Source organism: Festucalex cinctus, chromosome 18 (genome assembly GCF_051991245.1).
Source record: "Festucalex cinctus isolate MCC-2025b chromosome 18, RoL_Fcin_1.0, whole genome shotgun sequence".
Lineage (NCBI taxonomy): Eukaryota > Metazoa > Chordata > Actinopteri > Syngnathiformes > Syngnathidae > Festucalex > Festucalex cinctus.
In genome coordinates, this window is record NC_135428.1 from 15,611,879 (window position 1) to 15,629,723 (window position 17,845).

Consider the following 17,845-nt stretch of genomic DNA (forward strand, 5'->3'; position numbering starts at 1 on the left):
AGGATGGTGTTTTGAATGGATTTCAAACCTGGGTTAAGGATGGGTTTTTCAAAGTCGGGCTTCAAGCCAGTGATGCAGGTTTGAATTAGGGTTTCAAGGTAAGGAAACAGTTTTAAAGCAGTTTCTCAACCTGGGATAGGGGCTTGAATTGGGGTTTCAATATATGGTTAGGGTTTCAAGACAGGGATGGGAATTAGAATTCGGGTTTCAAACCTGGTTATGGGTTTCAAGACTGGCCCTCAAATTAGGATTTCAAGGCCCGGTTTAGGATTTCAAACCAGGATTAGGCTTTCGTATTCAAGCTTATGTTAGGGGGTGTTCAAGCTTGGATTTCAAAAGTAGGGATTCAAGTCTGGTTTAGGGTTTAACTCTATAGTTAGGATTTCAAATTAAGGTTTCAAGCCTGGGTTACTGTTTCAAACCGGGACTTCAAATGAGGAGTTTTAACGTGACTTTTTAATGTTAAGTTTTCAAATTGGGTTTAATAGGATTTGTCTAACTTTGTTCTAACTTAGCAATGGTGAAATGAGTTGAGCTTTAGAGCAACTAACATGAGCGACGGTACGGTCCAAACGGTTGCGAGTTGCGCGCGTTTGGAAAAAGTGATGAGCAAGAAGAGCGCACGAGCACGACGGCGGCGGGAAAATCTCATTAGTTTTTTTTTTTTTCCCGCAGTATTGCAAATGTCAAGCTTTACTCGCTGGCGCCCGCCTAATCCACTTTCCTCCGCCGTCCTGAGATTCATCTTTTCTCAAGTCAGCACTTCCTGGATCAACACTTTTTTTTCTAATTAGAAGCTCAACTTGTTGCCAGCAATTAACCGCGGCGCACCAGTCGCCGGGCGGGTCGATGTTGTTCTCCGACCGGCCGCGGCGCTCCCAATCGTTCTCCTCTCCCCCGTCTGCAAAGTAAATGCGGCTTTTGTGATTATATTCCTGCGCGCGAGGAGAACTTTTCCACACCGCAGGCGATGTTGGTCCTTGCCACACACGCCAGATTAAGAGTTTAAACTTTAACACTGCGGCGCTGGATTTGCCTCAGGTGGAAAATGTGATTTCGCTTTTTGCATACAGTCTTCTCCTGCAACTCACTATCTGGCTCGTTAGCCAAGTTGAAAACTAACTTCTAAAAATCATACATTCCTACCACAAATAGAAGACTAACAATGTCAGAATCGTACAATGTGATTTCCAGTTCAAGACAATTTAAAGATCGGCAATTGCAAGTTCGGAACACTTCGGAAATCAGACAGTGGAAGTTGGAATTAACTCATTCCCCCCAGCCATTTTAACTGAATTTTGCAAACAGTGGGGAAAAGAACCTTTTGCAACACGATTGATCATGGTTGATCTCTTATACTCTGTTGCCACCTGCTGGCCGTTTTTGTAGCAACTACCATTGCTTTAAGCATTGTCTTCAGTTTAGAGGCTGCGTCTATGCTCTAGCATAGAAAAATGTAAAAAAGTATAAAAACGTCTTTGTGGCAATATTGAAAATGGAACGTTTTATACATTTTGGGGAGCAAATGAGTGAAAAACTAACATTGCAAAATTGCTACAAATTCAAAGAAATTACTAACAACTGTAAAAAAAAATATTGTACAGTGCAAATATGAATATAAGGCTAACATTTTTTTAATTTAAAACAGAAATTTAAACTAGCTTCTATAAATCATACAAAATTCCGCTGCAAGTTGAATTCTTCAAAATAAAACTACGTAAAAAAAAAAAAAAGTAAAGTTAAAGTGCGACTCAGGGTTATTTTAAAACATTAAAGAGTAAAAGTTGGAATTCAAAACACGTTGAATATAAGACTAACAATTGTAAACATTGTACAGTGTTGGATTTTTTTTTTATTATAAAAATTGTACAGTGCTAATTGAAACAGAAGACTAAAAATGTTACAAACTGTACAGTACGATTTACAGCTTAAGACAATTCAAAGTTCAAGTTCCATTTTTTTTTTCCAAAATTAAAAACCAACTTTGTAAAATTGGAACACTATATATTTGAAAACATGATTAATTGTAACAGGCAATGAGGCTCACACTTCTAAAATTGTATAGCAAGACTATACAACTAAACTTTAACTTTTGCAAAAGGTTCAGTACAAATTAGAATATGACGGAGAAAATTGTTATGCAATTATTAAAATTGTACATTGAGATCGATGTTACTGAGCTTCTGTCGTTCTTTGATGAAATTTTACGATAAAGTTCAGCATTTAGGATATACTTTGTATGGCGAATTGTATGGTAAAACTAACAATTGCGAGTGGTAATTTATTTTTAAAAATCACGCAACGTAACTCCATCCGTGGTTCCCTCTCTGATCAGTTTGCATTCGTGCTTCAATTTGGTCCTAATTAACTTTTTGAACGTAGCTTTCTTTTTCTCCGCATGACATCTTCGGCTTTTTTGCGAGGAATCATCACACAAGAAGCAGCGAGCCATAATTAATTGTTTCGTGTGAGTTTTTAATAGCTCGGGGCCGCTTTTGTTTGGAGGTGAGGTGTTGACATAAAAGCATTTCTTTTTGCTCGCTTTGAACGGAATACAAATTGGGATATTTGCTGCTTGGCACACCGGCGGAGTGCGAGAGCGACGAGAGGGAGACAGAAAGGCAGACTTTGCCAAGGATTAGCCTTGTGGAAAGAAGGGAAATGATTAAAAACCTTATTTCCTGCATTTGGGCGTACACTAGTGTGGGGGAGGTACACATTGATGAATGGCGGCCATCATAAAACATCATTTGGTGCCTTTGCTGCTCAAGCAATATTGCGTTCCTTGGGCTGCATGCCAGAATTGGGGCTTCAAGGCTTAGGATTGCAAATTTACAGCTGGAGTCAGGGTTCAAATTAGGGTTTTAAGACAGGGTTAGGATTTCAAAGTAGAGTTTCAAACAGGGATTTGGTTCCGAAGAAGGTTTCTAGATACAGTTTGGAACTTGGATTATGATTTCCAACTAAGGTTATGGCTTCAAGATTGGATTAGGGTTTTAAGACACGATTACGCTATGAAATGAGAATTTCAAGCTTGGGTTTGTGTTTCTAAACAAGATTAAGGTATTAAGACAGTGTTTCAAATTAACCTTTCGACAAAGCGTTAAGTCTTCAAAGTAGACTTTCATGCCTGGGTTAAAACTTGGTTTCAGGTTTCAAATTTAGGTTTCAAACCTGCATTAGGTTGTTCAGGACAGAATAAAAAAATAACCCAAATTGGGTCAAGAGAGAACTGATCCAACTTTTACGCAACTCAATTAACCCCAAGAGTTGGGTCAAAAAATGCTTTGTGGGTTATTCAAAAACGGGTTGTTTTGTACAACCCCCCCCCCCCCCCCCCCCAAAAAAAAAAAAAATTGTGTTGTTTTGACCCAATTTGGGGGTGTTGAGATGTTAGTCCCCTTTTGACACAATCTGTTTTATATTTGTGTTTTCTTTTACACAATAGTTCACACAGAACATTGTTCAGGTTTCAAGACTGTGTTTGAAGTAAGGTTTAGGCTCTCACAGTTGGGTTTCAACTTCTTTCAAGTCTGGTTTGGGGTTTCAAATTTGGGCTTTAAAATAGTTAGTGCATCGAACTAGGTCAAGTTTGTCAAAGGAGCCTTTCGTGACAATGTTAGGGGTCCGCAATAGAGTTAGCGTTTTGAAACCTGTAGCCTTGTTTGAAACCCTAACATAGACTTCAAAACCTAACCTCAATTTGAAACCCCAATTTATGCTGGAAACCATAAGTTAGCCTTAAAAACCCAACTCTGAGAGCCTAACCTTGGCTTGACACCCAATTTGAAACCTGCGTGGTTGTACGGTTGGTTTCATTTTATGAATTCATTAAATTTTTTAAGTGTTCCTTTAGAAGTGTTGACTTTAATTTGCGACTTCATTGTCAGCTCTCGGGGCGGGAAATGAGCAGTAAACAGCACTTTTACAATCCTGCTCTTCACGCCTCCGCGGACACCCAATTGGACGGACAGACAGAAAAGACAGACGGAGAGACACAAGTGATGTGATTGGTCTCTTTATCGCCGCGCACGACCGGAAAGAGCGAGTGATGAATTTTTGTTTCTTGTCTTTCTTTTATTGAATGAGTTTTGCTCCCGTGGGAGGATGAGTCTTGTTTGCATTTAAATGTGTTTGGAGTTGGGGAATTGTGGCGAGATGGAAAGACAAGCCTGACGGGAGCACAGAGGAAATCGGGGAGGGGGAAAAAAAAGGCATTTTCATGTGGGAAAAACTGAAAACCCAGCCTCATAGCCCTACTTTCAATTAGTTGACATACGAAAACCTTCATTTGAAACCCTAACCTGAACTTTGAAATCCTAACTTAATTAGGGTTTCAAGTCATAGGGAAGGTTTCAAGGTTAAAATACAGCTAAGTATTTTGTATTAGGATTTCAATGCTGGGTTTGGGTTTCGAAGAAAGGTTAGGGTTTCAAATTATGAGGGGATTGGGGTTTTAAAGTAGGGTTTCATTTCATGGTTAGGGTTTCAATGTAAGAAATCCAGAGAGAGTCAGGCTTTCACAAGTTCGGGTTTCAAATAAGGATTAGTGTTTCTAAGTAGGGTTTCAAGCCAAGGGTAGGGTGTCAAGTTATGAATTTCAAAGTAGGGTTTGAAGACAAGGTTAGGATTTCAAGCCTGGGATTAAAGTGAGCAAATTGGTTGGTGTTAAAGGACAATTCAGTAAAACGACATTTGATTGGTTGTTGATCCATCTCGGAATTGCATCGTCATCATCATCATCGTCTCTGTTTGTTGACGTGCTCACCAAGGTAGTGTGAAAAAAACTGTCTTGAGGCGTGAAAGGAAGATAAACGCACGCTTTACTCGGGTGAACTTTAACCCCCAGGTTGATTTTTGCGGCTCATCTCCCATCGAGCCCCGAGGTGACTTTTTTTCTCGCTGCTGCCAAAGCAAATTCATGAACAGGAAGCCAATCTAGTCAGCACAGCGCCCTAATTAAAAAGACATACTCTCTTTATTTATTTCTTTTCGAAACAGAATCAAACGTCCCTTTTCATTGTGCCCTTCGTGTTGTGACTGCCCCCTTACGCAATCGCGCTCCATTCAAAAACTGGAAGCCGACATCTACTGTTCAATTTGAAAAGAAGACATCTTGCCGCAGTCACCTGTGCACATCAATCAGGTAACAAAAAATAAATAAAAAATCCTTGGATTCAAAGTAGCGGGATGCTGCAAAGTTTCATTTCTTCAATTTGATGGGAAGAAAGTTCTAGAAAGGAGTCGGCAAGAGTTCAGAGGCGAAGTGATACTTCACTGTTTACCAATGGGCTGGACAAGGGTAAGGTTCCCAAACCCAAAATTAGGGTTTGAAGTAGGGCTGAATGAGTTCAGAAAATAGCCTAATAGCAATTTTTTTACCCCCTCAATATTGCAATTTCAATGTGATATGCCATTGTTTTTAAACTAGGATTAGGGTTTGAAGTCAGGGTTATGAACCAGGGCGAGATTTTCTAAGAAGGGCTTCAAGCCATGGTAGGACTTGAAAGATTGGGTTTCAACTTTTGGTTAGTGTTTCAAGCAGGGGTAGGGTTTCAAATTAGGCTGTCAAACCTGATTAGGATTTCAAATTGGGGTTTCAAGCCATGGTAAGAATTCAATGTTTAGGTTTCAAGCATAGTTATTCGAACAGGGGCATGCTTTCAAATTGGAGTGTCAAACCTAGAGTGGGGCTTTAAATTGGGGTTGCAAGGGTAGGGTTTCAAGACGAGGTAAGAATTCCAAGTTTGGGTTTAAAGTTCTTGGTTAGTGTTTTGAACATGGGTATGGTTTCAAATTAGGGTGTCAAACTTGGATCGGGATTTTAAATTAGGTCTCCAAGGGTAGGGTTTCACACCAAGGTAGCAATTCAAATTTCATATTCCATCTTGTGTTAGGGTTTCAAATGAGGTTTATGGCTTCAATTGAGGGTGTCAAGCCTGTATTATGGTTTTAAGGCCAACATAAGCATCACAAACAAAGATTACATTTTCAAATTAGGGTTTCAAACCATGGTTAGGGTTTCAATAGGGTTTTATAGTAGGGTAATCGTTTCAGAGTTCAAGGGTTCAAGCAAGGTTTAGTGTTTGAAAAGCGTCCATCAACCCAATCAGTCCGGTGTCCCCCAAGGTAGCCTCCTGAGGCCCTTCCTGTTCCTTCCTTATCATCTCCTTTCAGCCGCACAGATGATTTCAGAGCTGATATGTGTGAGCTATCGCTGCTTATCGATCGTGTCTTTGCCGTCAGGGACCGGACGGCTGCAAACCCCCTGAAAATAATCCATCAAACATGAACTCCTCTCACCCCTGAGAAAGTCACAGGCCCTTTCTTTGACATATTTGTCACCAAATAACGTTCAAATGGAGAACCCCAACATTACAAATGCTCTTCCATGCATTTCTCCTCTCTTGTATTGACCGCGATGTGTTTTTGTTTTTTGTTTTGTTTTTTTTTCTGTTGCCCTACTCAGCAAATTTTCCCCAGTTGGATGCTGGCACTGCTGCTGCTCTATGACAACTTGTTTTATTTATTTATTTTATTTTTGATCTCTTATGGCTTTACACCTAACACTACAGCATTTTTCACGTACAAAGTGGAAGCGCTGCAAGTCAATTGTGACCGTCAACCAAACTGGTGGGCAAAGGCTGTCATAAAATAATGACAAATCAAGTCATAATGGAGTTTTCGTCTACTAAATACAACATGAGCATTGGAAGCACAAAAGTTGAAAATTAGTAGTTTTCCTCAGAAAATCATGGATGTGTCGAATGACTTGAAAAAGATCGTCTTTAACATATGTTTAAAAAATACAAATTTTTGAGTCTTTACGGACTTAATGTATTTGCAATTTTTTTTTAGAAAAAAAACGAGAAAATTTGTCATTTTTTTTCAAAAGGGGAAAAAAGAAAAAAGCAAGTTTACAGAAAATGAGCAAGAATAATTTTTAAGTTTTAGTTTCCAGAAAAAAATGTTATCTTACGACCTTTTTTTTTTTTTTTTTTTTTAGGAAAAAAATGGTCTTACTATCTTTTAAAGAAAATTTCCATCCATTTTCTTGACTGCTTATTCCTCACAAGGGTCGTGTGGGGAGCTGGCGCCCATCTCAGCTGGCTCTGGGCAGTAGGCGGGGTACACCCTGGACTGGTTGCCAGCCAATCGCAGTCAAGAAAAATCTAATTTTGACAAAAAGTCATTATTTTAAGTTGTAGTCAAATGACAAAAAGGTTGGAAAATTTAACATGCCAGGATGCCACAAGATGGCGCCAAAGCAATACTTTTATGTTAGACAAGGCATCAGCGCAAAAGTTCAATTTCATAACGTTGGATAGTTTAAAAAAAAAAATAATAATAATAATAATATATATATATATATATATATATATATATATATATATATATATATATATATATATATATATATATATATATATATATAAATAGGTAAATATGAGGTAACACTTTTTTTTTTTTTTTTCTGAAAAATGCAAATTAATTTTCATGAGCTAAGCTTTTATTCAGAAATAACTTTCTTGCAATATGATTGGTTGGACTCCTTTCCTACATGGAGCCAAAAACACGCTGAATTTCCAACTAAGGTCAAAAGGTGACTTGAAAAAAGCCCAGGCCGGCCATACGGCGCTGTGGCCCCCCACCCCAACCCACCCTGGCGTCCTTTCACACTCCCGCGGCAAATGTGCCATTTCCTGATAAAAGCGTGACCCGCGTCGCAGGGGCCAGGAAGCTTTTTTTGGCCCGATCCGCCAACGCGCCGGCTCACACTGGACGCGTTCCCGCCGCACGTGGAGAGCGGCGGCGCTCTTCCGTTGAATGACGGCGGCTGAACGCGCGATAATGCAAAGTAAGCAGCGCCTCGGTTAAAAAATACATCGCTGCGCGGATGTGCCAAAATCAACAGCAGGCGAGGCGAGTCGGGAGTGGGTTTAGTCATTTCACAACACTAACACCATTTTTTTTTTTTTTTTTTTTTTTTCTGGCAGGTAACGTTTTTGTGGTGAGTTTGGCCTTCGCCGACCTGGTGGTGGCGTTCTACCCGTACCCTCTGGTCCTCTACGCTCTCTTCCACGACGGATGGGCGCTAGGCAACACGCAGTGCATGGTCAGGCCCCGAGCTAGTTTTTGCTGTGTGCGTGCAGTAGATATATAAAGTCTACACACCCCTGTTTCAATGCCAGGTTTTTGTCATATAAAACATTAAGACAGCGATAATTCATTTCAAAACTTTTCTGAACAACTCTTGGTCTCATTTTTAATAACAAAAACCTGCCATTTATACAGGGGTGTGTTGACTTTTTATATCCACTTTAAATGAACTTAATGTATGCATGGTATGAAAATATATTCTGCTAGCAGAATAAAGTCACACTAATAATAATGCAAAATTGTGAATAATAATGATACAACACAAAAATTGACAGAAAAAGGTTTAAGTCTCATAAGATTGCAACTGTTTTTCTGGAAAAAAATATTTACTGTATATTGGAAAACAATTTTATATATTGAGAAAAATCCTCATTTATTCTTGCACACAATTTCTTGGAACAATTACAGAAGCGTATTAAAAAAAAAAAAAAAGGTTTTTTCTCAGTACTTTTTTTGAAAATAAGTTTTTTTAGTTTCTGTTTTTCGTAGTTTCATTTTTTCCTGTTTTAGGAGTTTTTTTTTATGTGTTTCAGAATGTTTTCCCCACTTTTTGGGAATTTTGTGCCTGTTATTATTTTTTCTGATAATCTGAATTTTTTTTTTTTTTCCACAATCAGAAAAACAGAAAATAAATTACCAGTATTTAAAAAGTAGAAGAATTATCCCATAAACCAGACAAAAAAAAAATACAAAAAATTACTCCGGAAAACAGAAACTCTGTTTTTCGGAATTTATATTTCTGTGTGTGTGGGTGTGTGTGTGTGTGTGTGTGTGTGTGTGTGTGTGTGTGTGTGTGTGTGTGTGTGTGTGTGTGTGTGTGTGTGTGTGTGTGTGTGTGTGTGAGTGTGTGTGTGTGTGTGTGTGTGTGTGTGTGTGTGTGTGGGTGTGTGGTTGTGTGTGTTTTTGTTTTTGTTTTTTGTTTTTTTAAATAGTAAAAAATAATCTGTCATTTCAAAAAAATATTCAGTATAAAAGGGAAAAAATGTAAAAACACTGAGAAAAAGAATTATTCTTAAAAAAAAACCAATATTACATAAAACAGAAAATTATTATTCTGAAAAACATTTTGAGAATATATTTTTTCTATTTTTTGTAATCTTTTTTTCTGTCATTAAAAAAATATATATAGAGAGATATTTATTTTTTTAAATATTCCTAAAAATAGAAAACAAATATATATAATATATATTTAAAAAAATCTGGAAAAAGAAAATCCAAAAATCAGAAAAAAAAGAAAAAAAGAAAAATCGGTGGGAAAAAAATACTCTGAAAAACTGAAACCATCCAAAAAAATCTAAACCCCCAAAAAATGATTCAGAAAAAGTGCGATATTTATTCAATGAATGCAATACGCTTCGGTAGACAATTTTGTGTGGTCTTCACAACTTGTTCCTTTGTGTGTCTTGCGGTCAGGTGAGCGGCTTCCTGATGGGCCTGAGCGTGATCGGCTCCATCTTCAACATCACGGGCATCGCCGTCAACCGCTACTGCTACATCTGCCACTCCTTCTCCTACAGCCGCCTGTACAGCTACCGCAACACGCTGCTCTTCGTGGCCTTAATATGGCTGCTGACCGTGGTGGCCATCGTGCCCAACTTATTTGTGGGCTCGCTGCGCTACGACCCGCGCGTCTACTCGTGCACCTTCGCTCAGAACGTCAGCAGCTCCTACACGGTGGCCGTGGTGGTGGTGCACTTCCTGGTGCCCATTGCCGTGGTCACCTTCTGCTACCTGCGCATCTGGATACTCGTCATTCAGGTCAGTTTATCGTCGGGGGGGCAGGGGGGTCGCGACGACACATGCAGCAAACAACCAGAAATGTGACAGCAGTGGCCAGAAAAAAAAAGAAGTCCTATGAGATTTAAGTTGACAAAAGTCGAAAGAAATAGAGCCGTTTTCTTCACAGTAATTAATCTTAATCTTGCGATGAAGTTATTTTTATATGTAGCAAGGAGTTTGTTTGAGAAAAGTCCTCTTACAGTGTCTCATTTAAAGGGGGAGAAAAAAAATCTTTAAAAAAAAAAAATGTAATTTTGCAATAATTTTATTTGACTGAATTTTTATTTATTTATTTATTTATTTATTTATTTATTTATTTTTTTGTTAGCCAAAAAGTCATGTTTTGTAAAAGTTGTGAACATACAATAAAAATGTATGACAAAAAAAACTATAGTTTTGGATGAAATTTATTTGGTAATCTTGCAAGAAAAAAGTTCTCTCATAGTGTGAATAATACAGATTTTTTTTAAGAAAATGTATTTACTTAAGAAAAAAGGCAGAATCTTCAGTAGGAAAAAAAAAAATGTAATCCGACGAGTCGACAAAATGTCTGCCTATTTTTCCGCAAAAGTCATAATGCAGGAATGCAGATGCAGGCGTCCGTAAATAACACTCAGTTCAGTGGGCCAAAAAATAACAGCGGATTACCTCTGGCCTCCCGGGATTGATCCAAACTCTTTTGCGGCAATGTGGAAATAACGACCTTTTAATTTGTGACCCTTCCGCCGCACGAGTCAGCATAATTCTTTAAATGCCACAAAGCGCCTTTTAAATCCTGCCTGACATATTAACATTTGGGCTTGACCATGTTGATCCGTAACGAGCCAAAATGCGACGCTTTCCTTTACCTGAGCATGTGCGCAAATGTCAGCGCACGTGTGTGTGTGTGTGTGGGGGGGGGGGTATTGTCTTCGATTGTACTCTTGGTGTCTAGGATTTCCTTTTCGAAATAAAAAATATGAACAGCACAACAGATTTGTTTGTTTTGACAAAAATTACAAAATCTTAACCTTACTACAAGTCCGAACCTTACAACTAAAAGCTGTTAAAAAAATAAATAAAAATTGCTAGCTCTTACTCTTAGACAGACTTTTAAGTCTTCCAAAAAAAATCGTTTTACTATTTTTTATAAATACATTTTTAGAAAAAAAGTTTTGTTTTCATCCTCAAAGCAAAATGTATGCTTTTTTTTTTCAATTCAAATGGATGACAAAAAGCGCTTTGTTTTTTAGGGAAGTCATAATTTTACAACAAAAATAACCGTTTAAGAAAAATGCTCTAATCTTACAAAAATCCTAATTTACCAGTTTGTGGTAAAATAAAACAATAAAAAATAAACAATTACGACAGTCATAATTTTAGAAAGTCACAATTTATGAGAAAATAACGTCTTACGACTATTTTTAAGTCTTGATCTTCCAACAATTTTTTTTTTCGTAATGCATTTTTAGAAAAAAAAAGATGGCATATCTTTCAAGATTAAATTTTAATCATCTGGGAAAGAGCAAGACGTTTATTAACGTCCTGATTTTATGACAAAAATTTATACTTTTCTGAGAGAAAAATTGTAATCTCACAACAACAACAAAATTGAATAAAAATAATCTTAGAATAAAATCATATTCCAACAATTATGACACACAAAAAAAATCGTACTTTTTTTAGTCAAAACTTCTCTGAGAATTTTTTTTTAACATGACAAGAAAAATAAACACAAGGTTGAGAGTTGTAATATTACATAAAATAAAAATCTTGTAACAATTTTTTTTTTTTTTTATTCCAAAAATCCGTACTTATTTTAGGAAAGAAAAAGTCAGACTAGTCACAAAATTAAAAAAAAAATCTAAATATTTCGAGAAAAAAGTTGGTCTTCACGCTACACTTAAACTTTGGCAATTGTTTTTTGTTTTTTGTTTTTTCTGGTGGGTGCTTTTAGGTGCGTCGCAAAGTGAAGACGGAGGAGAACCCTCGCCTGCGTCCGAGCGACCTGCGCAACTTCATCACCATGTTCGTGGTGTTCGTGCTATTTGCCATCTGCTGGGCGCCGCTCAACCTGATCGGGCTGGCGGTGGCGGTGGACCCGACGCACGTCGTGCCGCTAATCCCCGAGTGGCTCTTCGTGGTCAGCTACTTCATGGCCTACTTCAACAGCTGTCTCAACGCCATCATCTATGGCCTGCTCAACCGGAACTTTCGCAACGAGTACAAGCGCATCGTCACGTCCGTGTGGGTGACGCGCCTCTTCGTCACCGAGACGTCGCGGGCCGCCACCGACGGCCGCAGCCTGCGCAGCAAGCAGTCGCCACCGCCGCCACTCAACAACAACGAGTAGCTTAGAGGTCCAGCCAACAACAAAGACTTTGCACATTACTGTGACGACACAAACGGAACAATCCGAATGGTCGAAAGAGAGCTGCCTGACAAACGTCCAAAGCCTCAAAAACATCCGACTTGCATCATTTGAATATGCCAAATTAGTGAGGAAAAAAAAAAAAAAATGATAATCAGGGTGGTGTTGTGCGCCAGAAATTTTAGTTTTTGGTACTTCCTTTCCCAACATTTGTGACAGACAACGGGCTTGCCCTGTCAAAGTATTTTTTTAAATGGAAATTTAAACAATGTTAACACTACAGCTTGCATGCGAACAGCAGGTATGCTAGCATACAGAAAGATAGCACACTGACTAAAAAAAACAAAAAACAAAAAAAAAAAACACTAAGACAGAGTAATAAATATTCTCCATTATGCCTTGTGGTTGGGTACTATTTCAAATGAGAATTGATAATAGGCTAACAGTTAGCAAGACAGATTAATACATATTTTGCATTATGCCCTCCGGCTAGATATCATTTCAACTGAGAATTAAAAAGAGGCTAACAGCTAGCATGTAAAAAGCTAACATGTTAGCAGTCATTATGATAATCCATGGCAAGACAGCAACCAACCAAGGCATATCAATATTTTGGACCAAGCCCTTTTGTCGGGTACTATTTTGAATGGGAATTAATACAACACTACCATGCTAATAGTTAGCATGCTAACACCTGCTTTGGAACCCTCATGTTCATTTGAGAACATTCTGTGCCTCTGGATTACATGTTAATGTGCAAAAGCCTAATGGGATTGAAAATTGAGTGCTTACGTGGAGTTGGGATGCAAACATATAGCATGCTAACTACCTGCATTTAACAACATTCTCATATCTCAAATGGTTCGACACACCTCACTTGAATACCAGAAATGATCATCAGCGTGTTGTCAAGTTTTCTTGCCAGAATTCAGTAGGAAATTTTAGTGCTCTTTAATATGAGCCGGACTGTCGCGAACCCTTCAGCCGACATTTGTCACACACGACAGGCTTGCGCTGTAGATTAATATTACTTTTAAAGGAGAGTCTAAACATGCTCACAACCTCCAGCTCAGTGAACTGGGCACTAATGAAGACTCGAAAGCATCAAAAGCCCAACTGAAATGCTCACATGCTAACAGTCATTAGTAGTGTTGTTCCGATATCGATACTGGTATCGGCAGAGGTGCCGATACTGCATAAAAACAGTGGTATCGGTATCAGTGACTACTCACAAGTAACATGCCGATACCATTACTTCCAACGCTAGTATAGGATTTTGGATGCAGCATCTTGTGTCCTGTTGGTGCACAACATTCACTGGTATGTCATGTTTACTGCAAGCCGATCTAAGATATCCTATTGCCCCTTGATTGCTCTGAACCAATGGCAGGACAGCTTTTTCATGTTGAGGAAAAAAAAAAACCTTAAGAATCGGTATGGTATCTGTATCGGCCGATACTGCAAAGCTGGGTGTAGGTATCGGTATCGGTATCGGGAGCCAAAAAACGGTATCGGAACAACACTAGTCATTAGGCTAGCAGTAGCAAATGGCAAGCTGAGGCAGATTGATAAGGATTTAGGAACGTTAACATGTTAACAGCTAATATGTTAGCAACTTTCCTTGAAACCCTAATGTTAATTTGAGAACTCAATGGACTACATGCTGATGCTAATGTGAAAAAAAGCATAGTGAGTGTTGCCCAAATAAATGCTAACGTGCCACAAATCTTAATGAATTCTGGCAAGAGTTGAGAAATGAGTGTTTAACATGGCTTGCTCAGATGTATACTGACATATACGGAACCAAAATGTTGGCAAACAGTAAATAATTCCCGATCAGGAAGTTGTTGTCCACTCACTATGTGTTAGCAAACATGGCTGCTCGCTGGCTGCGCATGATGTAGCATCTTGAGGACACTTCCCGTTGGACAGACGTTGTTGCAATTTCATTCTTGCTGTGATTAGACTGAATAATTTTATTTCAATTTCGGCAACTTAACAAAGTCGCTAAATCAGTTAAAATAACTTTTAAAAGTATTTTTTTTAAATCATTTTTTAAAAACTATTTTGTATTTTATGTAATTATTTTAATGACTAAAGAAATGAATGAAAAATAAACAAAATAAAATTAAAATCCAGGAAAATACTTTGCATTATATATATATTTTATAAATAAAGAAAAAAAAAGACATTTAAAACAAAATTACCGAATGAAATTATTTTAAATGTATATGTTAAAAAATTATTTAAGCATACTGTACTTGTTTAAAAAGATAATGAAATTACTTTTGCTGGATTATTTTTAAAAATATTGATAATGGGAATTATATTGTAATTTTTTAAATCAATTTAATAAAAAAAAAAACTTTTTAATCACAATTTAAAATAGTTCGAATAATCAGTCCTAATAAAATACTGTAAAAAAATATTTCATCTAATTTTTTTAATGAAGTAACCAAAAAAAATCGATTACATGACCACAAAAAATCTTGCTTAAAAAAAAAAAAAAAATCAGCTATATTTGATTGTAATTCATTTAATTGTTTTATGTACATTTAGTACTATATTTAAAAACACATTCATTTACATTCAAATCTCCAAAGTTGGACATATAGTATGCTTTAAATTGGACATCAACACTATGCATTCCTATATTGAAATTGGTAGTGTGAAATATATGAGGAAAAAAAGAAGGGTTCTCTTTCTTCTACATCACACGCAGTCCCTTCATATCTCTATATATTTTTTTACGTTAATTTATTTTAATATGAAGAAAAAGTTCTGTGTACTTTATCGTGTCTGTTGTTCTTGCTGTTATTCAATGACATTCATTGCTGCTCATCTCAGGGCGCCTTTTCTTGTTTTGTCCTAAATGTAATGAGAATATTTTGTAAATTAGCTTCAGTGTGGACTTTTGTTTTCAATGGACATGTGTTTCTTGGAAATGTTGTTTTTAAAACATGTCACGCCATTAAAAGTTTTGCCATTTGCTTCTGCTTGACCTGTGCTGCCCGAGCGTCGCCCCCGACTGCCGCCCGAGGGCCGCCGCCTGAGCGAGTTGTGCTTTAATTGACCGCTGCACGTGGCGCAGTTCGTGGAGCATTTAACAAGTCTTCGTCACGTCAAAGCGGTTGTGGTTCACGTGTGAAATGGACAAGGTCACATTAAAACTAGGCTGAGAATGTGAAAGTCGAAAGTCCTCGAAATCGAAGCTAACTTGAAGCTAACACTTTGAATAATGAAAAACAATCTTGGAGCTAACATGATAACATTTGCTATGCTTATTGTGCAATACCAAAAAAATATAATAAATAAATAAATAAATGAATGAATACAAAAATAAAAAAAAATTAAAAAAAACATTTGCTATGCTAACAAGTGATAAGGCAGATCAATAACTTATGGTTGGGTACCATTTCAAATGTGGACTAATCCATTACTAAAACATGTTGTTTGAGCAATGCTAACATGGAACATTGCATGCATGCAACATTGCTATGCTAACATATAGCAACAACATAAAAAGCAGTCCCGCCTCTTCCGTGGCCTATACCCCATTTGGAACTACAAGTATACGTTCCGTGTTGTGTGGTCAAGGGACTCACTTTGTCCCGTAATACCGCGAGGGTAAAAAAAATCCAGAAAATGTCAATGGAATTAACGAACAAATGTGCCCTTTATGTGACAACTTACGGTAAGGTTTTAAGGACTTCCTGCTCTCTGACCAATGAGCTGACAGCACATTCATTTAGTATGACGATACAGAATCCGCTCATCTTATTGGTCGACGTAATGTTGCTTGCGGAAGTAGCGCAAGAGCGGCAACGCGACCGCAGAAATGATTGCAGAAACACCGAGAGGACTGGGAAGCAGAAAACACATGGTTGAAAAAGTGTGAGAAAACATCCATCAAAGGCACGATACTGGCTGCTGGGGTACTTTTACCATAGCCAATGGTGGGCTGACTGATCTCAAGCAATATGCTTCCAGTGGTGGACACATACGGAATACAACAAGGTACAACAAAACTTGGGAGGCAAAGAAAAAAATGTCCACCAGGCAACGCCAGCGATAAATATGGTATGTGAAGAATCATTATTTAACCCTCTAATCAAGCTTAATATGGAAATGTACAAGTGAATGTCAATGTTGTATGGAAAACATAATATTTTTTGGGTGTTATACACAAGTTAAATTGATTGACAATGACAAGTACGTTAAAATAGATAATATATAAAAGTAATAATTGATAAATAATAGATAAACACACCGACTTATTAGTATGTAAAATGTTTTCTGTACATGCAGTTGATATGACACTTTATAAATATATAACAGTAAAAAAAATCTAATTTAGGCAATTGAGATACAACACTATAAATATACAGTTAAAAATGGGTTTCCCCTAGTTTAGAGGTGATTGCTGCAGAGGAAGCTATGTCTATCACAATGTAAGCATGGTTTAAGATGTAACTCAGCTGACTGTGCTCTAAAGGTTGACTGATCAGAACACTGAATGACGATGATAAAATATAAATGGGAAAATAATCTCTCCATAATGTGACATTGGGGTTAACTTAAATTACAGGATTAATTTTCTACTTATTACTTTGTGTTTTATTTTAATGTATACATTTTTAAGTTAAGCAGGAAAGGTTTTTGTTTGATGTATTTTTGATAAGTAAATTTTGGTAGTTTGTATTAAAGTAAATTTCTGGATAACTTTTCCATGCGTTAATATCATTCAAAAATTTGCTTCCTATTTCACTCAGGTTTAAATAGTCAAAAATTGTTTCAAAAATTCAACTACACCAAAAAGAAAAAAAAAAGAAAGGGTTTGCGGACCCAAGTGACCCAAGTTTTTTTTAGTTTTTTAGTCATACCGAACTGAACCGAAAACCGTCAGCACAAAACCGAAAACCGAACCGAATATATATATATATATATATATATATATATATATATATATATATATATATATATATATATATATATATATATATATATATATATATTAGGCGTGTGAATTGCCTAGTACCTGACGATTCGATTCGTATCACGATTCACAGGTCACGATTCGATTCGATACCGATTAATCCCGATACGAATTTATAAGTCGATTGTTGCGATTTTTTTTCATTCAAATTTAGAAAATACTAATCAGTAAGCTTGTAGAGTGTAAGATTTATATGAAAATGTATTATTTATTTATCTGAAATTTCAGTCTTATAGAGGTTGTAATCTGTTTCATGTTTGAACAGCATTAAAATAAAATATTAAGGCTTAATGTTCCGTTCATATAACATTCTTCCATGCTCAAGGTGTGAATCCTAACCCGAAGTCAGACGTTTTGTTGAATATTTTTCCATTAAAAATGGAAGTTTAAAAATCGATTCACACACACACACACACAAAAAAAAAAAAGGCAATGATGATAAGACGTTGAATCGGTAAGACTACCGAATGAACAATTCTGAGCTCTTTAAAAAAAAAAAAAAATCGATTTTTTTTTTATTGAATCGATTCGAGAATCGCGCGATGTAGTATCGCGATATA

The 17,845-nt window shown here is 37.0% G+C and overlaps 2 protein-coding genes across 3 annotated transcripts in view; both read left to right on the plus strand.

The window, feature by feature from the left end:
* Positions 1-15,242, plus strand: part of mtnr1bb (melatonin receptor 1Bb) — a 45,335-nt gene extending 30,093 nt beyond the window's left edge. Inside the window, exons 2-4 of the mRNA XM_077504523.1 lie at positions 7,998-8,116; positions 9,574-9,918; positions 11,876-15,242. Coding sequence (XP_077360649.1) covers positions 7,998-8,116; positions 9,574-9,918; positions 11,876-12,271 — 860 coding nt within the window. The 3' untranslated portion in view covers positions 12,272-15,242. The remainder of the gene's footprint in view (positions 1-7,997; positions 8,117-9,573; positions 9,919-11,875) is intronic.
* Positions 15,243-16,093: 851 nt separating this feature from the next.
* Positions 16,094-17,845, plus strand: part of LOC144006330 (uncharacterized) — a 31,638-nt gene continuing 29,886 nt past the window's right edge. Inside the window, exon 1 of one of the 2 annotated variants that reach the window (XM_077505117.1) lies at positions 16,094-16,369. In XM_077505117.1, coding sequence (XP_077361243.1) covers positions 16,270-16,369 — 100 coding nt within the window. In that variant the 5' untranslated portion in view covers positions 16,094-16,269. The remainder of the gene's footprint in view (positions 16,370-17,845) is intronic. The other variant, XM_077505118.1, reaches the window with a different exon arrangement.